We start from the raw sequence: 25,853 nt of genomic DNA, 5'->3' as shown, positions 1-25,853 counted from the left end.
AAAGAGAAAGAATATCATTAATGAATGCTACTCAAGAAGAATGTTGCAAGTTGCAAATAAAAACGAAAGTGGGTAATGGGGGGGCGGGGTGTGTTTTTTACCAGAAGCTGCAAAAGAAGAGACAAAGAAAGAAAAGGCTAAATGATCATTGAGGATGCAAGGCAAGCTACCTAAAAGTGTGTGTTATGGGTGAACAAACTTCAAAGAGAATCTTGTTGAGATAACTATAAATTATATTCTAGTGTTTATTTGAATTGAAGTGTCTGATCTCAAGGCAGCAAAGGCAATGAAAGACTTGAAAACTGGTGCACATGTAGTTCCTTGAGTTTGGAGACCTATTTCTCTTTTTCTTGATAATACCAATGTAGCTGCTGCCTGCCTTTCATATAATTAATAGGATTGCGAAATTTAAGGAAAAGACACCGACAAATTTAATAATAATCTTTTGTCGAATGTTATACTATTGGGAAAGTGCAGCCGAAAAAACTTTGGTCACAACAATGTTCCCTACTGTAATGGCAGTGACACACTAGCTATTTCATTCCAAAACTCTAGTTTTTATATATTAAAATACTCAGATAGACCTTTGTGTCGTTGAGTGTTTTTAGTTCTTATGTCATCAATGTGAGAACCCTAATCTTATTTTAATTAGGGCATTACCTAGTTAGAAGGTTAGGTGAGGGGGAGCATCAAGTATATTGTCAAATTTGTCATCATCCATGCATAGATAGATAGATACCGCAATTATTACACTGTGCTTTACTATTTTTCTTCCTTATATTTTGTAATCACCCAAAAAACTTCTAATTTGTAAACAAGAGCTGACAGTATTCGGTATTTGGAATTGAGTCTTGCTTCTTTTTTCATAACTTGTAACAGAGAGTACAAGAATTGCAGAGAGAGATAAGGGGGATGAGATAAAATGGGTTCTTTCATTTTTTTTCATTAGAATTTGTATGTGGGTGAAGTAGATGTTGTGAAATCTAATGGTGGGGAATAGGGTAGTGGAGTCTGGGCTTTGTGGGTGTGCTGTGTAGGGGAGGGGAGGGAAGTGCCTGTGGTTTGCAGGTATGGATTTTGGGCAGGTAGGAGATGGAGGTTTTGGTTCAGGAGGAGGAGGAGGAGGAGGATCAGCAATGGCAAATTTATTACATGATCACCGACATAGAAGCAATAACAGTGACGTTGGTTCTGCAGATGTTGCTTTGAAACATTGCAGATCTGTTCCAGAGATGGGTTTCTGCAAGTCCAGAGACGATGATGACAGAGCAGCAGAAAATCAGAATCCCATGAAGCTGGCCAGGACTGACTCCTTCCCATTTGACCTCAAGATGCACAATCAACATCAGCAGATGATGAGGAATAATTTGGGCTATGGTACAAGCAATTCAACTGATGGGGGTGTCTTGTTTAAGACTGATGCCTCGTGCAAGAATGAGCTTGCGTTTTATACAGATAGGACTTCTCTGATGCAGCAACACCAGCAGCCTTATTACCCTTTCAAAACTGCAGGTATGGTAGAGATATATATCTATTGTGTATGCACTTACGTACACAGAATGTGTATACACTTACATATACTCATTATACCTGTTATGCTAGATTCATATATGTTTGGGTTTTTTAAGCAGGATTGCCATTGTCTATGGGGAGAGGAGAAAGCATGAACAGCATCGGCATGGGGATGGGCAGTTATGGTACTGCTGTACAGGGATCCAGGTTTTGCTTCACACCATCTCAGTGGCAGGAGCTTGAACACCAAGCCTTGATTTTCAAGTACATGACAGCCGGTATACAAGTGCCTACTGACCTGCTTATGCCCATTCGGAAGAGCCTCACTGAATTGACTGGTTTATCAGCTCTTTCTGCTCCACGTCATCCCACCAGTAAGATTTTTCTTGGGACTCTTCATCTACTGTTTTGTCATTTTAATTCAATACACATACTTTATTAGCTGTCCATAATAGTCCTGCACTAATAACAGCAGCAAATGATGACTTGCAACGGCAACTTTCAATTCCAAGCCAATAGGCAATATCCAGATAACTTATCAGCCTATTACTTATGATTCATACCCTGTGAAATGACATTCTTTACAATGTTGGATGACAAAATGATCTCTGTTGATCTTTTGTACTGAGAGGCTGATATGGGACATGGCCTATAATCTAGCCTCTGTGTAATGCACATAAATTTTGGGTGCCATCCATTACATGTTCTATGATTTATAAACAATGGGTGTCTCAGCCATTGCTGGTGATATGGGTTATAGCCTATAATTTATCCTCTTTGTAATGCAGATAATTGATAATGGGTGTCATCCATTATATGTTCTATGATTTATACACAATGGGTGTCACAGCCATTGTTGTTGATGGTATAATTGATAATGTTGTGGTTTTTTCTGGTTGTGATACAGTGGGGTGGAGCTCTTTCAATTTGAGGTTTGCAAACAATACGGATCCAGAGCCTGGGAGATGCCGGAGAACAGATGGAAAGAAATGGCGTTGTTCCAGAGATGTTGCTCCGGACCAGAAGTATTGTGAGCGGCACATGCACAGAGGCCGACCCCGTTCAAGAAAGCTCGTGGAAGGTCAGACTGCCATCAGTAATAGTAGTAACGGTAATATTAGTAACAATAGTACTGCTACTCTGGAAGGGCCCGATTCATCTTCGTCTTCTTTGGCTTCCTCCATAAGCCTGGCAGCTGGTCGTAGCAGCACTGGTAGTTCTAGTTTTACCAGTCTGCGTCCTCCATTTTCAATCAACAGCCATACTGCAAACTCTCCAATGGGAATGAAGGGTTTCTCTGGAAGTGGAGGCAGTATGTCCATTAATGGTGGTGTTTCTAGCAGCCAGTTTAACAAGCCTCCATTGCACATGGTTTCTTCTGGTGCTGCAAGTGCTACATCTGCCATGTCCAACAAGGACTACAGGTATTAATTGTGTTTTTTTTCTTCAGTTTGCATCATAAATGGTTGTCTGCTTTCATTTAGAGTGGGTAATGAACACACTGTACCTTCTGTTCCTTATTTTTGAGCTCTAATGTTTGAATGCTCAAGGCGTCTTTATAATCATAGTGCTTCCATCTTGAGAAACCCTTTTAATGCAAAGTGAAGTAAAACGAAGGCTGCCAGCCAATGCAGCTGGTTATGTCTGCATGTGATACAATCAATGTAAGCACCTGCATATTTGATGAGGCAAGGCTTAATGAAACAGCTGGTTTCTTGATAACGATTCATAGTAAGATACTCGACATTGAAAGGAATTTGAAAATGTGTTAAGATTGCAGCTCTTGGTCTCTTAGACTGCTTGATCTTGTCAACGTCATAAAAATTCGCTCTCTTTCATTCATTGTCAAAATCTGTGCTGCCCGGTTTCTCTTTCACACAAAGCTTGCAGTGTACAATGCAGACGTTCATAATTTCTGGCCGATCTTGTTTTCTTTATTTTCTTTATGCTTGGTTAATGAGAGTTTTAGGATCCCTCAACCATGTGACATAAATGAGGGACTTGATCCCCATCATTTTTCTATGTTCACTCCTTTGTCACTCAGTCACATGCTTTTTGATGATGTTATTCAATAATATTAAAATGCATCTAACCACTGCATATAAAAGTGCTGCTGCTAGTAACGTACGATGAAGCCAATTTATCTGAACTTCTTACAATTTAAGCATACAAGCAAGGATAATTAAGACTTTCTTCTGTAGCTGATATAATGTAGTTCATAATACCATGCTGATTGCTGCCCGGTACCAGGATATATATTATTCCATACATGTTCTAAAAAGAAAGTTTTCTCAAGTGTTCCAATGGAGCAAGTTGAAACTGAGGATATATTGATTCGTCACTACAGGAACCAGACGAGCAGAAACAGCAGTACCAACTTCTGACCTTGACCACCTAGGGCTGAAGAATCCCACCACCTCTGCTATGATATACACCCTTCTTCCTCTTCCTAATAATGTATTGCTGAGTACAATCCGAAATGCTGTTTCAAAAAACACAGTTTCTTCCAGAAGCATTATTCTAAACTCAATAGAGATGTTACTGAACCATGTGACGAATAGGGTTTAGAAATCTTTGAAATGGCCTTGCATGTTCTTACTCCTATTCGCATCAGTCTTGCTAGTCTTTGGTCTATGTAATCTCTTGCTAGGCTTAGGATATGCTCAATAACTAAAACAATGAATGATGCAAACAAGAAGTTTGATGTGCATTGGAATTGCTCCTAGGACTTTAAAAGGTTGTGTTTTTATATATTATAGAACGTTTTTTTTCATGAAGGTTTGATTTGGATTTAAGTGATCTCGTTTCCTGTAGATACATGAACTGGATGAAAGGAGATGTGGATGAACAATTGCTCTTCTCAGATGGAAAAGGCCTGGGTCAGGATTCTCAACAGTCCATGAGCAGTCTGGCAATGCTTTCATCAGTGAATAATGCTTGGCGTCTCATGCCGCCATCCAAGGTGCACACAGATCCCAAACTGAGCAACAATTCCATGCTGCAATACTGTTCTCCACAGCTTCGTACACTCCTTGGCCAAGATTTTGGTCTTATGCCTGACGCCAACCAGATGAACTTGCAATTACAAGAGCAACAGCAGCAGCAACAGCAACAACAGCATCAGCAGCATCAACAACATCAACATTCCTTTTTAAGTACAGGATTTGGGAATGACCATTCATCAGAAGGACAACCCCTGAGACATTTCTTTGATGACTGGCCAAGAACAACCAGAGATCCAACAACAATTTCCTGGTCTGACATGGAAGAAAGATCCTCAAACAGCACACAGCTTTCCATATCCCTTCCCATGACCATATCTGATTTCCCCACTTCACCCAGAGGAAAAATCAACCTATCCTCCCTCAAACTGTCCATGTCAGCAGCCAGATCATCGACTGAGGAAGATCCACTTGACCCAACTCAAATGGGTCTTGGTGTGGGCATGGGACTAGGCCTCCTGAATGAAGACAGGCATAGGCAGACCAATAACTGGATCCCTGTGACATGGCAAAGCCCAGTGGGAGGACCTCTTGCAGAAGTTTTACAGTCTAGCACTAATGCAGGAGGAACCCCTAGAGGTGGGTGTAAGACATCTGGGCTTAATTTGATGAGTGATGGATGGGAACTGAGCCCTCGTGGCAGCCCAAGAATGGCATCCCCAACTGGTGTTTTACAGAAGACCTTTGCTTCTCTGTCGGATAGCAGCAGTGGGAGCAGCCCTAGAGCAGTTGCAGCAGCAGCTGCTGCCAAACATGAGATATCTCTGCAACAAAATCTTGGAGGAGTGTAGCTCAACTCAGCAAAGTCAAGTCTTGTTTTCTAATGAATGCATGCTTTGAGGGCAAACTTATACTTTGCTTTATGATTTAATTTTATCTGTTCAGAAAATTTGCAGTTTTCCTGCTTAGAAACTGATGGATGGTGGTATGTTTGCTTGTCTGATCTTCTATATTTTGGTTTCAGATGCCAAACAATTTCAAAAACTCTTGATTGCACATAGGCTGGTTGGATTGGAAATAAATTGTTTAGACCTTTCAGACTTCCACAAATCTCATATTTTACTATCACTTGATTTTCTACATTTCAGTTTTCACTGTTAGATCCTTTTTAGGTATATGTGATTGTGAAGTCAAGTGCAACGGACCTTTGCATCTTTATTCTGAGATTCATGAATCTTTTTATCTTATTCCTGGATAGGTATGAATTTTCAGTTCGTATTGTAGAACATAACATACTATTTTCATTTCTTATAACGTGGACATGACTGAAGTTATCATTCTTAATTTTTCTGCAGAAAATTTAAGTTTTGTCTAAGTTCACATTAATCTACCGTCCATCTCTTTCAGACTATTTGAAGTTATTGTTTTCCTGTTACTTGGATTTCTATTTGAACTATGAAAATTCTATATCATCTACTGCAACAAAACTTAGAAAACACTGCAGTGGATTATAGGATTTTCATTGGAAGACAAGATTTGAATGATGTTTACAGTTGCTTAATGCGGCGGGCATAAACGTTTGGATGGATTACAAGAGACCAATTTGTCTTACCTTCTGATAGCAACATTTTGTTGTATACTGAGACAATATGTATTTACCCTCCTAATCTTATCTTCAATACGCTGTGCTGCAAATTGATTGGACATAGAATTAAACAGTACACAAAAGATTTTGTATTAAAAATAATGACCTCATTGAACATAGAAAGATGCAGAATTTCAATACTGAATCTGCCACAAAATGGAGGCGTCAAAGAGACTGTAGAATTGTATACAACTCCTACGTAATATAGTGTATACATCAGCATAGAGAAGAATTAGAAATAAGCGTCAATTATGTAGAATTGTTTAATACTTTTTTAACTGGATGTTATTAATTGTTTATTTTGTCCTGAATGGAAATGATGAAAAAATCCAACTTTTATAGGCAATAAAATATCTGATATAAATATAGGATTATGCAGTAAATTACATAATGACAAAACATTTGTCTATTTATATCATCATAGAGTTGTGACTGATAATAGAATTGAAATAAATGCAAGAAATTATATGAAATCAAATAATAATTTCTAGTTCAAAATATGATGAAATTGTATTGTATTAATTGTAATTTATTAGAGTTTTTTGCGATGTCAGACAAACGTTAATAAATTTGAAAGTTGTGTTTGATATTTAGGTTCATTTATATTATTGTGGAAATTATCCTTGCAAAGATGGATTTGAGCTTTGTTGATTTGGATGTTTGTAAATTGTTGGCTTTATCATTTTCAACTTGCATTTTAAAAAATGGTGGTCTTTATAGGCATTATTGAGTTTACTAGGTTAGGGGCTTCTTCCTTGGCCAAACCTTTGTTATTTGAGCAAACAATATATAATCAAAGATTATAACATGCAAACATGCAATGATGTCTAAATGCTAATGTAAATAGACGTTTTGGTTATAATGTGGTTGTATCATGAAAGTGTGTACTCAAATGTTTATTTCAATGTTTAGATGGATGTAGATGAGTTAGTGTGCCTTTGATACAATACCTAAACACAAGTTAATTATTTTCACACATTAGTACGCATATGATACCTTTGATACAATCACACAAGTTAATTATTTTTCACACATTAGTGTGCATATAATATGATGTTTGAGAAAGGCGTTAGGGCCCCCAAGTTAAAATTTGAATTTTATCCAAGTTGATGGGTCGTCGTTACAATTTGTGAATTTGACTCAAGGAAAGGAATAGATGACTTGAAGTAGAATTGATTGTTGGGAATGTGTATAAATGGAAGCAAGTTGGATTCGTGCTATTTGTCAACTTCCATATAACATAATTGTCTATACATTAATCATTAAATGAAAAGATGCATGTAAGGTATGCAATTTGAAATGATTATAAAAGTGAATCCAAAAATGAATTTAAACTGATGATAAAAAGTATGTCCATGCATGTACGCTATTCATGATGAAAGTAAGTCCAATTGGAAAAGAAAAGTGTAGAGCATGCGATTTTCACTATTACATTTTGTACCACACTTAAGAATTCCAAAAACAAAAAAGAAAAATGTAGGGCATGCAATTTTCGCTATTACATTTTGTCCTACATTTATGTAAGTCTAAAAATGAAAAAGGGAAAGGGAAGGACATGCAATTTTCACTATTACATTTTGTCCCACATTTATGTAAGACCAAAAATTAAAAAAAAAAAGAGTACGACATGTAATTTTTACTATTTCATTTTGTCCCACACTTTGACATGAATGTGAACTAGTACGAAGATGAATGTCAAATTAAAACAATCAATCAATATGAAAAATAAAATATTTGAAACACTCCTAAATGATATAGAAAAGGATATCAATTTGATACATGTTTCTCACTTTTAGTACTATATCTTGAAACATGCAAAATAAAAAAATAAAATTAGTAGCTCATTTGTCAAACATTTAACTACAAATATAGGTTGAAATGTAAAAAAAACAAAATAAATATAAGGCAAAGGAAAAGGTGAAATGGATCCACTTATTATATAAACAATGACTCTACAAGATAACAAAAAAACAATATGAACCTATTTGAAAATGGGGGTGACCATAAACTTAATTACCACACTCGCACTTTTAAACAAAGAAATATCAGTGACATAACATGCCTCGCTCGATTTAGTTATACACCAACAAGGTGATCCTATTTGAAAATGGGAGTGACATTAACATAATTACTACACTCATACTCTTAAACAAAGAAATGTCAATACCTCTGGAAACTACTTGTGCTGCACCCGATGTGGTACTTGTTCAATCTTTTGCGACTTCCTTGAAGCATGTTGATGATTCTACTAGTCCTTTTCACACGAACCCCCTTTTGAACGATTTCTCCCTCGATGATCCTAAGGATAGTATCGCTTGGATGGTTGCTTGCTGTAGGCGGAAGGGGATGTCTTTCCCCCTTCCCCAAACCTTCCCCAATCAAGGCTTGGATGTTTCTATTCCTCCTTGATTCAGGTTAGTTTTGTTTCTGGTCTTTTAGGCCCCTTTGTTTGCCTGCCTGATAGGGTTTGTTGTTTTTGGGATGTTGATAGTCTCTAACTATATTAAAGGGTCAGTGCCCTAGTCAACGTTACTTTTTAATTAATAATAAAATAAAATATCAATGACATAATATGCCCCACTCCATTTAGTTACAAAAGTGATGCAAGGGATTGTAGAAATGGAAAAAAATATGAAACCATGTGTAGACGTATAAAAATGACCACATTCCTAAATGAATATTTTATGTTCATTTTTCTATTTAATTAAATCCAGTTTAATTAAATTATTCACATTCTTCTATTTTATTAAGTAAATTGCTCGATTTATCTAAATAAAATTCACTACCCATTTAATGAATAAATCATTTTATTCAATTAAATCCCCCTAGCCACTTTTAATTAAATTCAAATTTAATTAAATAGTTATCCTAAATTGAATAAATCAAATTTATTTAATTGCAACCAAATTGAATGAAAATCAATTAAATCAATTAAATCCTATTATCCCCCATCCACTTGCAAAATCCCAAACCCCTTCCTAATCCCTTCTAGAATCTTCTAACCAATTTTAATTAACCTAAACCCCCTCTAAACTTTGTCACATCCCTAAGTAAAGGGAGGTCACTTCTCAAATGGCCCAAAGTCTTGGATAACCATTGAAGGTTTTCAACCTTCAACCACCAAAAACCCCAAAGTCTTTGAAAACCATTGAAGGCTTCCAACCTTCAACCACTTAATCCCCAAAGTCTCCAATAACCATTAATGGTTATTTCAAACCCTCCCACATGGTTAAAACATTTGTTTTGACTCAACCTCTATCCAACCCAAGGGTCTCATCAGGTCATTAATGCTTTGACCATGATTATCTCTTAATCATTTGCACAAAGGTTTATCTTTGGATTAGATCCTAATTCATTGGGTAAACCTAACTTAGACTTGACCCTTAGCCTTTAGATAACCATGAGGTCTTCTCAGGCCTTTAATGCCTCCAACCTCTTCTTTCAACCCAATCTTATGTGGACATTTGTCATCATTTCATTGATGCAAATTGTACACATGGATCCCCAACTTTCAAACTTGGCCCTTGATTGAACCTTTCAATCCTGACCATCCATTGCCCTGTTTGTGCTATAAATAGAGCTCCCATTCTTCCATTTTTAACAATCATCTTTCAAATTTGAAGCATCATACTTATGCTCAAATTCTTTCAAGCTTTCATATCATCTATATGCTCATCATTTAGCCTCTCTTAGATCATAAATTAGACTAATATGCATGTTTAGATTACTTTATTTATCATTTTAGTTCAATCATAGACTAAATATAGTATGTTAGGATAGTATTCATACTAACCCTGTCATCTTATCATTTAGTTTATTGCATTTCTATCATCATATCTAGCTTATAACACATCTCATACTAAAATCAGTTAAAAATCTCTCTCGTTCTCATATTTGCCATCCCTAAACCATTTTGCTCAGTAATCTGAGAGCAAAACATTGGTTTGAGGGACATTGTGAGATAGAGAACCATGGGACCCTCCTTGGGAAGTCGAGTAATGCTACATTACTCCATAGCTTGCATCAAGAAGTCCTGTGTGTGTGTGTGGATTGATATTTATCGTAATTTTTCACATATTTAGTTTTATTAATCCATTTTTCCCACATACATCTCTGGCGCCCACCGTGGGGCACGCACCCCAATAACCTATCGTTTTTTGAATTTGAAGACTTTTGCAGGTACGCGGGAAACTAGAATTGGCGCGTCTAAGAAACATTTTAGCGCATCCGCCTAACAGTTTAGCGCTTCTAGCCTACTGTTTAGCGCGTGGGCTTTCTGTCTTAGCGCGTTCAAACTGTCCCTTAGCGCATAACACTATTGACAAATTTTCCTGTAGGTGTCGACGCCGGCGAAACACAGATCAGCGCGTCTACCTGACATATTAGCGCATGGACCCAAAGTTTTAGCGCTTCTCCTCCATATTCCAGCGTGTGTCAACAGACAGTTAGCGCATTGAAATTCAAAATTTCCCGACAACAGACTACGGAAAAACCAAACCACAGATCAGCGCGTCTACCTGATAGATTAGCGCATCGGCCCAAAATATTAGCGCTTAGACTCCATCTTCCAGCGCATTTCAACAGACAGTTAGCGCATTGAAATTCAAAATTTCCCGAATAACAGACCGCGGGAAAACCAAACCATAAATTAGCGCGTCTGAACCACAGAGTAGCGCATCCGGGAAACAGAATAGCGCACGAAAACGGAACAGTAGCGCATTTACCGAGTATTGTAGCGCGTACAGTTTGTTCTGTAGCGCATCGCAAACAAAACCAACAAAAAGATTTTGTAACCGAATAAAAAAAATTTTACACTTGTGGAAGTCCCCCGAAACAAACTAACCAATTTCTTTTTGCAGGATTTTTAACAAGTTTCTTGCAGGAAAAGCGAGGAGATTTGTTTTTACAAGCAAAACGTTTTTTCTTTTGTTGACCTCGAAAATTGAAATTTGCTTTGTTGACGATCTATTTTCCATAGATTAGATAATTGTTGCTATAAAGGGTTAAAAAGAACACCATGCTTGTTGGAGCAACATCTCCAATTAGAAGTTAGCAAATTATTGTCTTGGAAGTTAAAACGAACAAACTTATTTGCTGTGTATCGAAAGTGGAAGGTATATGCTCTCCCCTTAACTGGGTGACCAAAAAGCCAAACCACTCTTAAAGCTTTCTTTAATTCAAGCAATAAATCCTTTAGCAGGCCTGCCTTCCCGAGGAGTTGCACTCAACTCTTAAAGCCGTTTATGGTCGGTGTGAAGGGAACGACCTAAGTGGGGAACGACTTTGACGCCAAGAATTCCAACCCACTATAATCAAATGTGGAAAGTGACGAAAGTCCTTTTCAACGGTTGCGCGCAGCGATTAGCCTTCCCCCAGTATCCTTGAGATACGTAAAGCCTTTGTTCTAAAGGTTAGGAAGCCTCCTGAGGGAGTTTATCACTGACGGCCGAACGGGAAGCCTGATTAAAAACCTTAGCATTAGAAACTTTGAGCTGAGTCAGTATCCAAACATTTGTAACATCATAGTGCAAGGGTGGGGAAGAATCCGCCCACAAGATTACTCACCATATATCTCCCAAGATAACTACTCAACTGTGAAGCAATTCACTTTGGGTTAACTTCTGGCAAAAGGCAAAAAAACGGGCGCCCTCTAGGGGGTGACACGACTGTTTGAGCTGACGGAGTATCGAGACTAGTGAGCTATGATGTTGCTTATGACCCTTGAATAAAGAGTCTTTCTGAAGTGTTTATCTTGTATCCAACCTATTAAAACATTGGGGATTTGAACACATCCTCGACAGAACATACACTTTATGTTAGATTAAGTGAAATGATTGTACTTTGTGTGCCGTGCTTACATTTTGTATTTCAGAAAATCATCCATCCTACTTAAAAATTCTCTCAACAAAAGTCAAAAACATCACAAAGACACCAAAAGGAAAAATCAGGGCAGTTTAGCGCGTAAGAACAACATATTAGCGCGTCAAACAGTTATTTTAGTGCATCTGCAGAATAAAATAGCGCGTACCACAAAAACAGTAGCGTTTCAACTGAAAAGCAAAACATAAACCAATCTTTTAGCCCGTACAAAACATATTTTAGCGCGTGTTAGGAATCTTTTAGCGCATTAACAGAAACATATAGCGCGTGAAAGTCACAGTGTAGCGCGTGATTCTCCAAAAAACTTCACAGCAAATTTCAAAACAACCTGTTTTAGCGCGTGGAACAAATAGCTTAGCGCGTCGAATTCCTGTTTTAGCGCATTAGCCAAACCAGTCAGTGCGTGGAAAATACAGTCTAGCGCGTACATATTTCACAGTCAACAAAACAAAATTTTCCAGAATCAATATTTTAGCGCGTAACCAGGGGCAGAGTAGCGCGTGGGTAAATAGTTTTAGCGCATTGAGAAAATTTACTAGCGCATTGAACACCTATTTTAGCGCGTGAGAGAAAGGAGAAAAACAGAGAGTTGGAAACACCAAAAATTTTGAAAATCTCAAAAATATTTCAAACACAGTTTTTCATCAAAACACGTCTTTTATCAAACTCAAGTGACAAAAACAAGCCATAAAACTATTTCTCAAGTCAAATTTGTGTTAAACAAGGTTGTCCAAATCTGAAAACGAATCGAGCATTAGAGGACGTCTTTCCTATCATAATCCGGAAACTTTTCATCATTAGTGTCAATTCAATCCTTTAAATATCTTACGGATCTTATCTCAAAAACACTTGTCTAGAAATTTTCCAAATTGTCAAATCCAGTTTCCAGAGCGGGAAACTCTTATCCATATCATTTGACACGCTTTATCGTGAAGGGGCAGCTAAACCTTCATCCTGATAAAGTAAGATTTGAAATTTTCAAAACAAGAATCAACTAAATCCAAAACAAATCAAAGGAAATCATTGATCACTCATGCATGACTAATCACGTCATTCTGAAAAGAAAGAACCTCTATCGCAACATCACGTTGAAGAAACAACAACCGAGCTTTTCCAAATTCATCAAGAGAAATAAACTTTTATACATCAATCGTCAACTCTTCAAATCCCATCGGGTATTTCTTCATCACGTCAAACGTTATATCCAAAACAAATCCAGCGAATTTGACAAAGAACCCCTGAAAACAAGAGCATACTGTCAAAAGTCTGCTTTTAATCAAAAGATAAACCACGGAGGAAAGATCAATCCAGCATTCCTACCCGACGAGTGCATCACATATAACACATCTAGATCAGAACCACCAACGCCAGAGCAAAACATCAACGAGGGCTTTGTTCCTTTCATCACTGAAAGTTTCTATTGAAATGCCTGTCACTCACTCTCAACGAAACAAACAAAGCGAGACAACCGCGGAATCAAGTATGAATCGCAGATTATCAAATCCTTTTGAAGTTCCATCCTCAGAAGATCCTGAAATTACTGATGCAATTCTTCAGGAATGCCAAGAAAATCCTTCATTCCAAAAACTCATTGAAAAACTCATGGAAAATGATAAAGAAAAATATCTACTCATGCTTACAAGCAAAGGTGTCAAACTTTCTGAAGATTTCGACGCAAACGTCTTTCAAACAGGATCTCAACAATACACATATCAAGAACAACAAAGGGAAGAAGAGACTCGCATACCTGAACAACATATTCCAAAACAACATATACCAGAAATGCGAGTACCTGTATTTGAAACCCCAGAACAACGCATACCATTTACTGCACCTTTTCAGTTGAGAACAAATACGAGGGAAGAACTCTTCCCTCGGCAAGATAATGCGCCCTTGGTTGCTCTTACTCAACAGATGCAAATGTTGCAAAGACAAATACACGATATGCAACAAGGGACAACAGTGCAGTACTCTATAAACGAAATCTGTCCTTATCCATTTGACAGAAGCTTAAACATGATACCTTTTCCTCCAAACTCAGACATTCCCAAATTTGATAAATATGATGGGAAAGGTGATCCTCGAGATCATGTTCGAGAATTTTGCACTATGAGCCTTGAATTTGCTCATAATGACACTTATCTGATGCGGTTATTCCCAAGAAGCCTAGGAGGACAAACAATGGAATGGTTATCCAAGATTACACCACCTGTTAGATCATTTGACGAATTGGTTAACAAGTTCATCACCCATTATTCTTACAACATCCAACATGCCATAACCATGTTAGATATCTGCAACACCAAACAAAAGAACAATGAAACATTTATGTTATTCCTTCAACGTTGGCGACGCATGGTATCAAGATATCCTCGAGATATTCCTGAAAAAGAGAAAATGGAAATCTTCATTGATAACTTGAATGGGGAAATGAGTTACAGACTCAAACTTCAATGCATACCATCTTTTGACAAATTAATCAAAAATGGCATCCAAGTAGAGGAAGCTTGTGTCAAAAAGGGAACACTCAAGTTCTACAAAGAAGGAACGAACTCATCAAACTACAATAACCAAAACAATACCAATCTAGACAAAACTCGATTTTGGACTCGAAACAAAAACGAAGGCAACAATGAATCATATGATCCTAAATCTAAACAACCAGTGCTTGCCTTATCAGGAAATACTCAAAATACAAAAAATCCTAAAAATACTACTCCCAGTACTAACACATATGCACCAAACAATGCTCAAGGACAACTCAATACCAACAATGCCAACGATAATCAAAACAAAAACCTGAATCCAGGGCCTAACAACAATTCACGCAACAACACCAACAATTTCCATAAGCGTATCTTCACACCATTGGGCCAATCATTAGAGTCCGCATTCAGAGAGCTATTAGCAAACAAGGTTCTTTCTTTACCTCCAATCAACAATTATGAACCCCCAATCAAACCACCTTGGTGGAATGATTCACACTATTGTGATTTTCATCGAAACAAAGGTCATAGAACAAACGAGTGCATGAGATTGAAACACATAATCCAAGACATGATTGATCGAGGTGACTTAACGGTGGATGGTCTCAAAACAAATAATGATCACGAAGCCTTCAAAGATCCTCTTCCAAATTATAACAAAGATGGAGCATCCACTTCAAATGATACCCGCGGAGCTCGTATTAATCACATCTACAACAACACAATCAATCACATATTAGCTGAAGACCATCAAGTCAATGTTATAACCATTCGAGATAAACGTGATCATGAATCTGTCAATGTAACAACCCGGACTCAGAAATATGTCTTGAAGGGACATACTGCACCTCCAACTACCACACCAAAGATCCAATACGACTTAGTTAATCAACTGCGCAAGACTCCGGCTCAGATATCTATCCTGGAATTGTTGAAACTATCTCCAAGACACAAAGACATATCGGAGCAAGCACTCTTAGAAACAAATGTACCTCAAAATCTGGATACAGACAGATTTCAAGCTATGGTGGCCCACATGACAGAGTCTCATAACCTCACCTTCTCCGAGCATGATAACACTTCATTGAGTCATCCGCATAATACTCCTCTACATATTGAAGTCATTGTTTGCAATCACCATGTCAAAAGAGTCTTAATAGATGGAGGAGCCGGACTTAATATATGTACTTTAAAGCTTATCCGTGCACTAGGTTTCTCAGAAGAATCTATTGATCCTTGTAAAAAGATTACCATAAAAGCATATGATGATGAGGAAAGGTCCTCTAAAGGAACAGTGATATTGCCTATTCAGGTAGGACCAGTGCAAAAAGATACTATATGTCAAGTTTTAGATATTGATCTCACCTATAATATCTTATTAGGCCGACCCTGGATACATGAAATGCAAGCAGTACCTTCTACATACCACCAGTGTGTCAAATTTCCTTATGATGGACAGGAAATCTCCATATCAGCTGATCACAATCCATTTCAACATTGCAATGCAATGGGGGCAGCCCAAGACAGTTTGGTTCCTTATAACAGAGAAAAGCAGCGGTCTCCAACATCTGATCCACCAACCGTAAAATCCAACTCCTTATGGGGAGATTTCAAACAGAAAATGCAAATCAAAGACCAAGGCATGGGCGAATACTCTATGGAGCCTTTGTGTTTGACCAGATTGCCAACATCACCTAGATCACATGGTTTACCTACTCTATCAACACATCTGGCAACTCATCCCATAACTAAATTTGATGGTACCTTCATCCAATTGGGGACTCTAGCACATGAATCAGAAGATAAAGATGTTCTTAACTGGCTATACAAAGATGAAGAAGAAGCTAATAGAGCGGCCGCTCTAGACATTGTTCTACCAACACACCTGTATGGAAAAGGCTACTTGATCATGAAACAAATGGGATATGGTGGTAAAGGACCTATTGGGAAACGCCAAGAAGGAGTCACTGAACCTATAGATCTTCCTTCACAACCTAGTAGAAATAAAGCAGGATTAGGTTCTAAATTCATTTTCCTATTAAAAAGGCCGCCACATACAAATGCAAAACCTCAATGGAAAGAAAAGAAGAAATACAAAGAAGAATCATGGCAGGAAGCTCTCTTTGAATCAACAGAAACAATCCGTAAGGCAAGAGAACGTCAAGATCAGAAGATACATCAGGAAAAGCTTTTGAATCATAAGAAGGCCATATCTGCAGCAGTGGCTCATATTCACACACCAGTGGCTCAAGAACCAATCCTATCATCACAAGCACCCATCATTCCTCCCCGAGGAAGCACAATATATGAACAAATCCAGAATGTAGAAGATGGACCAGATACAGAATCAACACAGAATGTCAAAATAGTATCTATCATCAAGGATTTATTTTCGCCATACAACATACCTGTCTACAACACAGATAGAATTTGGGATGATGCCTATGAGACAGATTCAAATGAATATGAATGGGGTACCTGCTCTGATACTACTACAAATATCCCCGATGATACTGATTTCATATCCATTTCTCAAGAAGAACATAACGCAGAAGATAGACCTCTCAAATTTGGACCACAACATATCTATGACGTTCAGGAAAGCGAACAGAAATATTATGAACAAGTCTATGTAGAAGATGATACCATCTAAGACCTCGATAAAACCCTAAATTTCTTTAAAAACAAGACCCATCACGATGATAACTCTATTCTAACACTTACAGTAGCTGAACTTGACCCGCCCAATGATTCCTTACCACTTGTCTTCCCTGATCTCATCGACTGGACTGAACCTAAGACTCATGATATCCTAATTTTTCCAGATGATGAATCTATTATCCACTACCTATGTACCGTAAATCCCGAAACAGGCTCTGCCAGTGAACCGCATAACGACGTTTGTTCTTCAGGGAGTGCCAAGTCTCTCAGTCGCAAAAATGAATCAAATAATGAATCTAATGCTGAAAGCCAGTCAATGGCAGCAATGGATCCCAAAAAAGTAAAAATAAAGGACGCATCTGAGGGTGAAAACCTTTTTCAGGCACCTAACGACGGGAGACTTGACACTCTTCCTGAACATTTTCATGAACGATCACCCATATTGATTGAGCCCACTCAATCAATCAACATTGGTACCACTGAAGCAGCCAGAAACATTCACCTTGCAGAATCTCTGACAGAGGAGGAAAGATCGGCATTCATCATCTTCTTTAAAGGACAACAAATTAACTTTGCCTGGTCATATGCTGATATGCCTGGAGTGGATCCACACCTAATCATGCATCACTTGTCCATCTCTGCGGGGGTCAAGCCAGTCAAGCAAAAACTACGAAAGATGAATCCACAGATAGCACTCATGGTCAAAACGGAATTAAAGAAATTATTAGATGTCGGATTCATCCGACCTATTGACTATGCAGAATGGATTTCTAACATTGTTCCAGTCTCAAAACCAAATGGTAGTATCAGAATATGCACCGACTTCAGAGATGTCAATAAAGCTTGCCCAAAGGATGACTTTCCTCTCCCAAGTATTGATATAATTGTAGATCTCACAGTAGGCCATGCAATGCTCTCATTAATGGACGGTTTCTCAGGCTATAATCAAATCAAAATAGCTCCTGAAGATCAAGACAAAACAACATTCACCTGTCCTTGGGGAACTTACTGTTGGAATGTTATGCCTTTTGGCTTAAAGAATGCCGGAGCCACTTATCAAAGAGCAATGACAACAATATTTCATGATATGATGCACACATTCATGGAAGACTATGTGGATGATTTACTAGCAAAATCTTTCACCAGAGCTGAACATCTTGGCATCCTAACAAAGATCTTTGATCGATTGCAGAAATTCAAAGTCCGACTCAACCCTAAGAAGTGTGTCTTCGGGGTTACATCAGGCATGTTACTAGGTTACATCGTCTCAGCTAAAGGTATTGAAGTTGATCCAGCAAAGGTACAAGCCATCATGGATATGCCACCACCAAAGAATATCAGTCAACTTCGATCTCTCCAAGGGCGACTTCAATCAATCAAGCGATTCATCGCTCAACTAGCAGATAAAAGTCTGCCATTTAACCACTTGCTACACAAAAATGTGCCATTAAAATGGGAGACTAAATGTGCAGAATCTTTTTACCAAATTAAACAGTACCTGATGAATCCACCAGTCCTAGTACCACCAATTGCAGGAAAGCCTCTTATATTGTATATATCAACGACAGATGTTTCACTGGGGGCATTATTGGCACAAGAAGATCAACAAGGAAAGGAACGCGCCATATATTACATCAGTAGAACATTGAATGGCTATGAGCTCAATTATACATTCATTGAAAAGGCTTGCCTAACAGTTGTTTTTGCATCTCAAAAGTTCCGACATTATATGCTAGCACACACTATCAAGCTAGTAGCCAAAATTGATCCTCTCAAGTATCTACTCAGCAAGGCAGCTCTCACAGGCCGATTGGCTAAATGGGTTATGATTCTCAGTGAATTTGACATCCACTACACAGAAAGACGAGCCATCAAAGGACAAGCAATTGCAGATCAGCTGGCTGAAGCACCGCTACCAGGAAAACAAACCATGGACATTGACTTTCCAGACAGGGACGTTTTTGCTCTCTCCTCCAAACAATGGACCCTATACTTTGATGGATCCTATACACAACATGGTTCAGGGGCCGACATTCTATTCATCACCCCTGAAGGACACACTATGCCGAGATCATACAGGCTTATGTTTCCATGTACAAATAATATGGCTGAATATGAAGCATTGGTCATAGGCATCAAAATGGCTGTCGAATGGAAAATCACAGAATTAAAAGTCTATGGAGACTCACAATTGGTCATCAATCAGATCAACAACAACTATCAGACAAAGGATGATAAGCTACTACCCTATAAACGGATGGTGGATGACTTCAAGCAGTATTTTGTGCACATCACCTTTGAACAAATACCAAGGTTAAATAACAAAGCAGCCGATGCAATGGCTACGATCGCTTCATTACTACAAATTCCAGAACAACAGAGTCGTTATGAGTTCTTGGTAGAGCAACTGTTCTCCCCCGCCTATGACCACTCTGAATCCCATGTTATATATGCCTTAACTGGTTCAGATTCTCCGTTATATGGACCAATATACGACTACCTCAAGCATAATATCTTACCCATTGACCAATCCCGTAACCAAAAACGTAACTTTATCCGACAAGCTGCCCGTTACACCCTTACCGCTGATACCTTATATCGTCGAGGTCTAGATGGTACTCTTCTTCGTTGTCTTGATCGTAATGATTCTGATTCAACTTTACACGAGCTTCACGAAGGTATTTGTGGCACACATTCGAGTGGCACTACTCTTGCTAAAAAGATTCTACGAATGGGATACTACTGGCCTACAATGGAGAAAGACTCATATCATTTCGCCAAGAAATGTCCTAAATGCCAAATCCATGGCAATCTGATACATGCACCAGCACAGGAACTGCAACCATTTACCACATCCTGGCCCTTTTGTCAGTGGGGATTGGATCTGGTAGGCAAAATACATCCTTCATCTTCAAATGGACACAAGTTCATCATAACCGCAACAGAATACTTTACCAAATGGATCGAAGCAGTTCCCATGACCACAGTGACTGGGAAACAAATTGCCTCTTTTATCCTAAATTATCTGATCTGCAGATATGGTATTCCAAGTTCAATCATCACAGATAATGGACGACCTTTCAAAAACCAAGATGTGCAGGAACTATGTGAAAAATTCAAAATCCAGCATCGATTTTCTACACCATACTATCCACAAGGAAATGGTCAGGCAGAAGCATCTAACAAAACGATCCTAAAAATCCTCAAGAAAACGGTGAATGATGCAGGCAAAGATTGGCATGTACAACTCAATCTAGCTCTTTGGGCCTACAGGACTAGCATCCGCACACCTACAGGGGCAACACCATATTCCTTAGTATATGGATCAGAGGCTATTTTACCCTTGGAGGTAGAAATTCCATCTCTTAGAGTCTCTTTGAAAGGTTTGATTCCAGATGAAGAGTATCGAGTCAACCGACTGCAAGAATTGGAACTATTAGATGAAAGACGCCAACATGCTTATACTCATCTCAAAGCATATCAGCAACGCATGTGCAGGAGCTACAATCATAAGGTCATTCCTCGTAACTTCAAGGTTGGTGATCTAGTCTTAAAAGAAAATCCAAGAAACCAGCAAGATAGAGAAAAGAAAGGGAAATTTGAACCTAACTGGTTGGGTCCCTATGTCATCATTTTAGTCTATGGATCAGGTGCCTATCAGCTAACAAATTCTGAAGGAGATGTGCTTGATGATCCAACTAACAGCATTCATCTAAAGAAGTACTATACTTAAGGTAGCCTAGTGCACGAAAAACGCCAAAAACAAACAAAAAAATAAAAAATCCAGAAAAAGTCAAAATACAAAGTACAATAAAAACAAATGGTGAAAACCTGGTAAACAGGCGCCCTTGTGAAAGGCCGGCTCCTTTATCTATATCCATGTCAGTTTATTCATCAAAACACTATCGGCCATTGCCCGACACTTAGCATCTATCCATCCAGGACATACTTAGCGTAGTCACTATCCTGAGTTATCCATCTGTATCTATTCTCTTGTCGCATTTCACCATGGCTTGGAAATCACTGTACATAATCATATCCAGACGAACACTCATCTAGGGGCATTAAACTGTTCAAAAACTTGCAAACATTCAAAGACATTCCAACTATTGTAAAACCTCAGACACAGGACATCCAACAAACACACTTCATCACAAACAACCAAAACACGAACAATACACAAGAAACTTAAGGATGGATGATTTTCTGAAGTACTAAAATGTTGCATTATCGCATTAAAGTCTTGATTATTTTGCATGTTGAACTTTTTAAATAAATTGGAATCTTCTCCTTATCTCATCAAAAGCTTCAAAGCCAGAGATCATGAGGAACTTCCAACATTTTCGTAGTCTTCTGTCTGGGAGGTGATCACTTGTACTGTGTGGATATTTGCCTCGAGACGTGATCCATATCACTGAAGGCCTGATTCCATTTCACGCATATAAATGATCTAATCTTGTATGTTTACGCAATACGCACTCAGGTCGTCCTGGTTCAATTATACCTTGACGCTTGTGCTATCTTGCAAAAATAAAAATCATGTAAATTTTACTCAGGTCATTATGGTTCAATTATACCATTATGCTTGTATAAATTTTCAACATATCCAAAAATCAAGAAAAGCTCCATGATGATATTTACAAAGAAAGCAACTAAATGGTTATATCGGATGGCAAATACAGAATGAGAGATGATCCAAAAATAATTAGTTGCATATCATTTTACAATTAGTTGCATAACATTTTACGATTAGTTGCATATCATTCTTACATCATTTTTACATATCATTTTGCATCATTATTACATCCTTTCACAAACATTCTTATCTTACATGTAGCAGCATATTAAAATCATACATCTCATTTTCAAGATACATCTCACAACATTACATAAAAACATACATCCTGTAGCACACATAAAACATGCATCCATAAACACATCACATCGGTCAAAAATGGTGCTCTATATATATATCTCTCAAAAAATGATCAAAATCTACAAATGTGTCAAAACTGTGTCCAGTACAAAGAATACAATGCTCAAAATACAATAGAGACCATGTCTCTCAAGTATGACTATCCCCTGATGGAGATGGTCTAGCTCCTGATGCACCTGCTCCTGGATCTCCAGGAGGATCCTGTCTGGCTCCTGAAACACTTGCACCCGGATCGGCAGGAGGGTCCTGTCCCGCTAGCCCTGTCACTCCACGGCTCTCCGATCGTGTCCCAGCAGTTCGAGATCGACTCGATCTCGACTGTGCAAAGCTCTCAACACGCCGCTCTCTAGGAACCGCCTCCTCATAGTGACGCCTGTAATATGCAGCCTCCTGAACACTCCGTGTTAGCTCTCTCAGGGTGTCTCTCAAGGGAGCACCCGTCGCTGCTCTCTATATGGTCGCCAAGGCCTCCTCTGCTCGACCCCGCCGCTCCATCTCGGTATCTCTCTCAGTGGTCAACTGAGAAATCTGCCTCTGATAAGTCAAAATCTGTGCCTGCAGCTGCTGCACAGTGATCTGAAGAGTCCGGATCTGAGCGTCCTCTACGTGACCCGGCACTCGAACCCGTAGTGGTACTTGTGCTGGCGCCACTCCCCCCACTCGCCCTGTCCTAGGTACGGGAGGTGGGAGTATATCTATCCTCCTCCTCTGTACTGGTCTCCCCACCTCCTCCTCTTCTCCCACTGCCGCTAGTACCTCTGTAACTCTCCCCTCTCTCCCAGCTCCAATGGCCAATCCTCCCCTCCCCCTCTCAATCCGGCCCTGCCGTACTGCCCTCTGCACACCTCTGCCTCTCCTCCTCCCTCTATCTCCACCATCATCCCCATCATCCCCCTCATCTCCCCCGTCTCCCTCCTCTCCATCTGAATCAAAAGCTGGCCTCATCTCCTCTGGATCTGAGATCCTAGCCACAGTCCAAGCAGCAAATAAACGAGCGAACTTGTCAGTCATGCCAGCATCCTGTATCTCTGGGGCATAGTCCCAGATCTGTCCGGCCAACCCTGTAAACTCCTCAATAGCAACGGCACTGTCAATGGTCGGCCCCCAATCGGCCACATCCTGCTGCCGTTGTGCGTATAGGCACGCCCCCTGTGGAATCCCCTGTTGTCTCCCGAACTGCCTCAAAACTCGGGTAACCAAAAACCGCTCTATAACGAATGGAGTCCTCCCGATCAGATACCTCGTCATGAAAACGAACGGCATCTCCATCCCATCCTCTGCCCACACCTCACAATCTGTATACGGTCTCCAGGTGACCGTATCTATATCATCAAATACCCTCCTCCAGTGCTCTAGTTTGCCCAGCTTACGCTGGACAACTAGGCCTCTATAACCATAGGCATAAGCCGCCCCTACGGGCCTATCTCTGTCTGCCAGTGGCCTAGCTGCTGGAATGTGCTCCCAACACCATACCTGTAAGAGGGTCACCCCTGCTGATAAACTGCTATATCCGAGGTATACTACCTCATGCAAACTCCTGTAAAGGTGGGCCAACATCGCTGACCCCCATGCAAATCTCCGTCCCTGAGTAACCATCTGCTCTAGAACCAGCCCCCATCCCACTGAAAATCCCTTTGACCTGCGATCAGGACAAAGGAATCCTCTAATAAATCCTGCCAATACAGATGGCAGCGGTGCATAATCCAGATCCAGGAACTCCTGCCACGGGATCTCATAACCACAGACACTCTCATCATGAAAAATCCGGCGCAGTGCCTCTGTGCCGCCCTCCTCCGTCTGCTCATAGGGCAATATAGCTCCGACCACAAGAATGCGCAGGATGCGATAACAGTCCTCTGGTGTCACTGTCATCTCTCCTGTGGCAAAATGAAAGGTGTTTGTGTCACTGTGCCACCTCTCTGCCAATGCTGTCAACAATCCCCGGTTCACAGTGAACCGAGGCATATCCAGAAGCGAGGTCAATCCGCTTCGCTCAATAATGTCCAGGTCTGCCTGTGACAGACGTGGTATCAATGTCCATGGTCTCAGGAATCTCTCCCTCGACTGCACAATGCCCAATCGCTCCTGTCAACAAACAAAACATATCCAATATCAGATTCCACATCAACAAAAAGATATCAAAATAAAACTTACATCAAAAACATGAAACAAATTTGCTCATCTACAATCAAAGTTCAAAAACCTATCATTTCATATCAACTTGTAAAACAACTCAAGTTCTCAAAAACCATATCAAAACTTGTAAAACAACTCAAGTACCACAATCACAAACTTGTAAAACAACTCAAGTTTCCCACCCATATCAGCTTGTAAAACAACTCAAGTTTCCAACCCATATCGGCTTGTAAAACAACTCAGGCTTTCATACACATTTGAACTTAAAACAGATAACACAAATAAATCATGTTCTGATCAACACAAACAGCTTGATATCTATACATAACTTGGAAACATTCACATCAAAACAAGTTATACAAATACTCATATTGGATACGTGCATCAAAAACGCGACAGGCACGCAAAAACACAATTTTTCAAAATCGGCCAAAACACAAATTTTTCATGGATGCGCTAAAACAGACCTTAAATGCGCTAAAACAGACCCATGCGCTAGGCTGCTTGTCCTACGCGCTAACCTATCTCCCTTATGCGCTAGATTCTATATATGCGCTACCCTTTCTTGCCCATGCGCTACCTAATTTGGCCTATGCACTAGATTTTGTCTACGCGCTAATATTTTCCTTTCATGCGCTACCCCAACTAACCTATACGCTAGACTAATTCTACGCGCTAATCTGTCCTCCCTAAGCGCTTCCTTTTTCATCCTATGCGCTAGGATAGTCCTATGCGCTAAATCCCTTTGCCCAGGCACTACCCTTTCAGCCCTATGCGCTAGGTTATGCCTACGCGCTAAACTCCCTGTTCGATGCGAACTTCTATGCCTCCTATGCGCTAGGTTAGACCCACACGCTACCCTGTTCTTCCAAAGCGCTACTAAATGCATTACCTACGCTATTCTACATAGACGCGCTAACCTAAACGACCTATGCGCTATCAAAATCATTTCGGACGCAACAACTAAACTGAATTCTATGCGCTACTTCGCATTGCGTATGCGCTAAAATGCGCCTTACACGCGCTAAAACGATTTGTCCGACTTTGAAAATTCAAAAAACACCTAAAAATGACAAAATAAAAAATCAAAAAGGGGTCAAAAACGTTGACTTACTGGTGGTCCACGCACGACTGGTCTCCGGTACCTCCGAACGCGCTCGAAACGGTGTCTGTGGTAGGGAATAGGCATTTTCTCTCCAGAGCAAATTCTCTTTTCTTCAAAGTCAACAAGCACAAATGAATCTAAATCAAGCCCTTTTCCCCTTTTATAGGAGGAAAATGAAATTAGGGTTAGCTAACTGGGCCTGTAATATGGTCGCGGTCTCCCCTATACCAAAACATTTGTAATTTATCAGGAGATGAATCAATTTACACACTTTTTACACGCACGAAATCCTACACATCATATGAACTTCATCAATTTAACTCAAAATTTTTTCCAAATATATATATATATATATATATATATATATATATATATATATATATATATATATATATATTGATTCATCTCCCGAGGGGGCATCACATCAAATATCGAATCTGGGGCATCACATCAAATCTGGGGCACGACTGGCAAATCAAAAGAGCGACACAAAAATTACATTTGATCATAAAAACACAAAAACAATCATTTTTCTTTGAAATAACATGTG

General features: G+C 39.3%; 1 protein-coding gene across 2 annotated transcripts; it reads left to right on the top strand.

The window, feature by feature from the left end:
- The first annotated feature begins 688 nt into the window (after positions 1 to 688).
- LOC131075636 (growth-regulating factor 6) lies at positions 689 to 5,510 on the top strand. 2 transcript variants are annotated; one of them, XM_058012471.2, is made up of 4 exons: positions 689 to 1,512; positions 1,629 to 1,886; positions 2,420 to 2,936; positions 4,327 to 5,510. In XM_058012471.2, the coding sequence occupies exons 1-4, from the start codon at positions 1,071 to 1,073 to the stop codon at positions 5,303 to 5,305; spliced, it is 2,196 nt and encodes a 731-aa protein (XP_057868454.2). In that variant the 5' UTR covers positions 689 to 1,070; the 3' UTR covers positions 5,306 to 5,510. The 2 variants fall into 2 exon arrangements, with proteins under 2 accessions (XP_057868454.2, XP_057868455.2); XM_058012472.2 differs by having other exon boundaries at positions 694 to 1,512; positions 1,632 to 1,886.
- Positions 5,511 to 25,853: the final 20,343 nt, after the last annotated feature.

The sequence above is a fragment of the Cryptomeria japonica genome, chromosome 8 (assembly GCF_030272615.1).
Source record: "Cryptomeria japonica chromosome 8, Sugi_1.0, whole genome shotgun sequence".
NCBI lineage: Eukaryota > Viridiplantae > Streptophyta > Pinopsida > Cupressales > Cupressaceae > Cryptomeria > Cryptomeria japonica.
Note: the sequence above shows the minus strand (reverse complement) of the source record. Positions and strands in the feature narration are given on the sequence as shown.